Source organism: Laccaria bicolor, genomic scaffold (assembly GCF_000143565.1).
Source record: "Laccaria bicolor S238N-H82 LACBIscaffold_25 genomic scaffold, whole genome shotgun sequence".
Classification (NCBI taxonomy): domain Eukaryota; kingdom Fungi; phylum Basidiomycota; class Agaricomycetes; order Agaricales; family Hydnangiaceae; genus Laccaria; species Laccaria bicolor.
Genome location: NW_001889896.1, coordinates 21,017 through 25,582, shown reverse-complemented (window position 1 = coordinate 25,582; position 4,566 = coordinate 21,017). Strand labels below are relative to the sequence as shown.

The 4,566-nt window shown below is 42.9% G+C and overlaps 2 protein-coding genes across 2 annotated transcripts; one reads left to right on the top strand and one right to left on the bottom strand.

Annotated features, from left to right (window-relative positions):
* Positions 1–166: 166 nt before the first annotated feature.
* LACBIDRAFT_303668 (uncharacterized protein) lies at positions 167–1,240 on the bottom strand (the record flags this gene model as incomplete). The annotated part of the gene is made up of 2 exons (XM_001884211.1): positions 167–210; positions 265–1,240. The coding sequence occupies 2 exons, from the start codon at positions 1,238–1,240 to the stop codon at positions 167–169; spliced, it is 1,020 nt and encodes a 339-aa protein (XP_001884246.1).
* An 84-nt stretch (positions 1,241–1,324) lies between these two features.
* On the top strand, positions 1,325–2,213 carry LACBIDRAFT_303667 (uncharacterized protein; the record flags this gene model as incomplete). Its single annotated transcript, XM_001884343.1, has 3 exons — positions 1,325–1,850; positions 1,900–2,126; positions 2,178–2,213. 3 exons carry the CDS (start codon positions 1,325–1,327, stop codon positions 2,211–2,213), a joined length of 789 nt encoding a protein of 262 aa, XP_001884378.1.
* Between the last annotated feature and the right edge of the window lie 2,353 nt (positions 2,214–4,566).

Genomic DNA, 4,566 nt, shown 5'->3' with positions numbered 1-4,566 from the left:
GTTGGTTGGTGTTGTGCGCAAAGATACTAACATACTACAGGTACTTGTAACTTTCACAAACAGATAGAAAATTGCTAAGGTGGTTGTCAGTCACGGAAATCAACCTTTGTAAGGATAACATACTACATAGAGTGCATAGAACTCGGTAAAACATAGCAATCATAAATCATACTTGAAAACATAGGGTAGCAAATGAGATAACCAAGTAGACTAATAGGGAATGAAATATTCAGATAGAGAATGAAACGACGAAGTCAAACTAGCGCCTTCCGTTCGGAGGATAACCTCTCGACAAATCCTTCGAAGAACCTGGCCTGCCGTTGTTTGGAGAGGTCGGGCGACCACCAGATGGGATTCGCCGTGCTGGCAAGGGAGCAACCTTGCGGATAGCGCCGTCATCCAACTGCGATATCTTACGCTTCTTTGGAGGTGGCTCAGGGTAAGTAGCACCCATGACAGGATGTCCCACATCCTCTTCGTTGTAAGACCGCTTTGCGAGATTGTGAGGGTCTTCTATGGCATAGTGACTGCGTGCGGGGCCTGCATTGTATCGATCAGGATGACGATGGCCATCCTCATTGTGACTGGTATGCTGGCGGTCGAGTGAAGGTGGATTGGGTGCCTCACGGGCGTCACCACGATAATCAGAATCAATTTCGTGGTAGCGACTCTGATTGTGCCCAGGGGTGAAATCACGGGTGTGTCGATATTCATCATCTTCCCCGCCAGTGTAAAAGTTTCGATTGTAGCCACGACGATCATGGTTCACCGGATCTGGCTGAAAAGGCTTCTTCGTCTGAGGTAGAATTGCGGGATCCCACCGTTGGTGAGTTTGCTCACGATCATAAGGATCTGTTGTAGATCGAGGGTGAGGGGAGCGGGCACGGGAATTTAGGGGTGCTTGTTGGTAGTCCTGACCACGATCACGATGATCTGCCAAAGATTGTGAACGAGGAGAGCGTGGACCGGAGTTGGTGGATGCTCGTGGGTAGTCCAGACCATGATCGCCGGGATCCGCTAAAGATCGTAAGCGAGGAGATCGAAGACTGGAGTCAGCGGCTGCTCGTTGTTGGTAACCACCGCGATCGCGAGAATCCACTGAAGTTCGGGAGTGAGGGGAGCGTGGACCGGGGTTGCTGGGCACGTGTTGTTGGTAACCACCTTGATTGCGAGGGTCCATTGAAGATCGGGACTGTGGGGAGCGGTTGCTGCCGCTCATGAAGTTTCCGATCTCTTCCATCCGCATTTGCCTCCTCTTCCGACTTCGTGAACTTTCCAATCCCTTTCCATTCACATTTGCCTCCTCTTCCAACCTCTTCCCGACATGCGACCTCGCATCCCAAAAAATTTCACTCCATCCTCGAGCCCATTATCTTACACCCCGATAAGCGGCAAAGCTGTCCACTACCTCTCCAGGCCAAGTGGAATTCGTCCACTGGTCCTCCTACCAGACGAGAGAACGTTTAGCCAGCAAAGAAATCTCAAGCCATTGCCAGGACAGGTCGGCTTCGCAGGTGATCGACCCCTCAATAGCTGCTCATCACTCTCCGCGGACGGCTCGCAAACCGCTGATGTCACTGGCGATCTCGATGATCCAAGTGGCATCATGTTCTTTTCGTCTCCTTCCGCCAACATTGCTGCTTCTCCTGTCTCTAATCACCGACGAAAACGTGAAAATCAAACCATTCGTTGGAAATCTGAAGTGATCCCTCGCCTCATTATGCCGTACATGCGGCTCGTTTCTCAGACAGAATCATTTCGCCTGCCGATCCCCGAGGATGCTTTCGCCACCACCCTCACCTGTCAATGTATCACAAGAGCATTAGAGGTTATCGTAGTTCGTTTCTGCGGTATGTGTCTTTCCTGTTAGGCGTTGAGATACTAACAAGTGCGTTCCAGTTCTTGAAAGGTTGAAACTTCAATTTTGCAAATGTCGACCGGCTGCGGTCCAGCTGCTCCAACGCGGATTATTTCCCTCGGCACCATTTGCCCCTTCCCTGGCTGTTGATATTCGAGTTTTAGAATTCGTGTCGCGACTTTTTCTTCATATTTCCCCCAATGCCACTGCATGGTGCAACACGGTTGAAGAATTTCTTCAAAGCCAAGGTTATAAACTTACTACAAAGGTATTTTATTACTTAGATGGCAGGTGAATTTTGGTCTGACTTCAAGTTCAGGACTCCCTGACTGGTGGCTACCACTTTTATCTATAACCTAGACTTAAGCCTAGAGAGTCATTTCTATAACTTAGACTTAAGCCTAGAGGCCATATCTATAATGCTTAGGATTTTTTGAAAGGCATTTCAAATGTAGGCCTGGGTATTTCATAGTGAATTTTCCATAGATACCCAGCGCATTTTCTGCAAAATTTCAAATGCAGCCCTGGATATTTCATTGCGATTTTTCAATAGATACCCTGGGCATTTCATTGCGATTTTTCAAATGTATCCCTGGATATTTCATTGCAAAATTTCAATGGATACCTGGCGCATTTCATTGGGATTTTTCAATAGATACCCTGGGTATTTCATTGCGATTTTTCAAATGTATCCCTTGGTATTTCATTGCGATTTTTCAAATGTATTCCTGGGTATTTTATTGCGATTTTTCAAATGTATCCCTGGGTATTTCATTGTGATTTTTCAATAGATACCCTGGGTATTTCATTGCTAAATTTCAAATGTAGCCCTGGGCATTTCATTGCGATTTTTCAAATGTATCCCTTGGTATTTCATTGCGACTTTTCAAATGTATCCCTTGGTATTTCATTGCAACATTTCAAATGTAGCCCTGGGCATTTCATTGCGATTTTTCAAATGTATTCCTGGGTATTTCATTGCGATTTTTCAAATGTATCCCTGGGTATTTCATTGCGATTTTTCAAATGTATCCCTGGGTATTTCATTGCAAAATTTCAAATGTAGCCCTGGGCATTTCATTGCGATTTTTCAAATGGAGCCCTGGGCATTTCATTGCGATTTTTCAAATGTATTCCTGGGTATTTCATTGCGATTTTTCAATAGATACCCTTGGCATTTCATTGCGATTTTTCAAATGTATCCCTGGGTATTTCATTGTGATTTTTCAATAGATACCCTGGGTATTTCATTGCAAAATTTCAAATGTAGCCCTGGGCATTTCATTGTGATTTTTCAAATGTATCCCACATGTCAGGGTCCATGCAATGGGCTTCCCTGGAGGGTGGTCACATGACCAATTACCAAAAATGGTCAAAAACGAAAGTTGTAGCCCTACACTGTAGCTTCCCGAATCTGTTTGAATTATGTTCTGAAGTGCTCCTGTTGTGGAGATATGAGGTAAAGGAATTTCAAAAGCGTTGCGTTTTTTTTTTTTTTTGTGTTTTTCTCTATGAAAACAAAACCAAATAACATGATTTCAGTATATTCAGAAAGCTAAAAGAAAGGGCTACAATTATTGTATCGTGGGAAAAATGACCAAAAAAGGAAGGTGCATCCTGTACTACTTATAAGAATCAGATATAGACTACCAAGTTTACTGATAGACTACAAAAAAGTCGGACTTAGACTACACAGTTTACTGATACACTATAAAAGACTACAAAAGTCGAAATTAGACTACAAAGTTTACTAATACACTACAAAAGACTACAAAAGTCGAACTTAGACTACAAAAGCGTGGACTTAGACTACATAGTTAGGGTTAGAGTCAAAAGGTTATCTTGACTACAAAGTTTGTAGTGTGCCCTTTTTCATTAAAAAAGTTTGTAGTGACCGCTTTTTGAGACTACAAAAGTTGTAGTGTTGCGCTTTTTCATTGGAAAAGTTTGTAGTGTCCGCTTTTTAAGACTACAAAAGTTTGTAGTGTTGGGCTTTTTCATTAGAAAAGTTTGTAGTGTCCGCTTTTTGAGACTACAAAAGTTTGTAGTGTGCACTTTTTTATTAGAAGAGTTTGTAGTGTCTGCTTTTTCATTTAAAAAAGCTTGTAGTTGACATGTAGTTTATGGTGTCCTTGGCCCTATCTATGTTATGGGGATGAGGTTGAAGGATTGCCATCATATTGACAGTGCTGCAGCATTAGTATTGACATCATGCACAAGTTGTCTGTCACATTAGGAAAGGCCATTCCATGTCTTTCATATTGATACCTACTGTCCTATCTGAAGACATAATTGTAAGCTCATTGACATGACATGACCAGTTTTTGACATCATGACCAAGTTTGCATTTCATGCTGTCTGCTTTCACATTGATAACTACTGGCCTGTCCCAAACATAGTCAACTTTGATACAGGTCTTTGAGGGCTGTAGGATGATGGGCTGATTCATCCTTTGAGGTGTCTTGAAGACAGGTCATGTTGTAAGTTGACCATGTATTGAGTAGATATCAACATGAATAGCCTTCTCTAGCTTAAAAGCCAACTTGGGCATGATGTGAGGAACTGATGATGTGGCAATAGCAATATGTAAAGTCATGTCAATCCTTCAGCCATATCCCCATATGAGCTTACAATTATGTCTTGAGATAGGACAGTAGGTATCAATATGAAAGACAACTTGTGCATGATGTCAAATACTAATGCTGGCA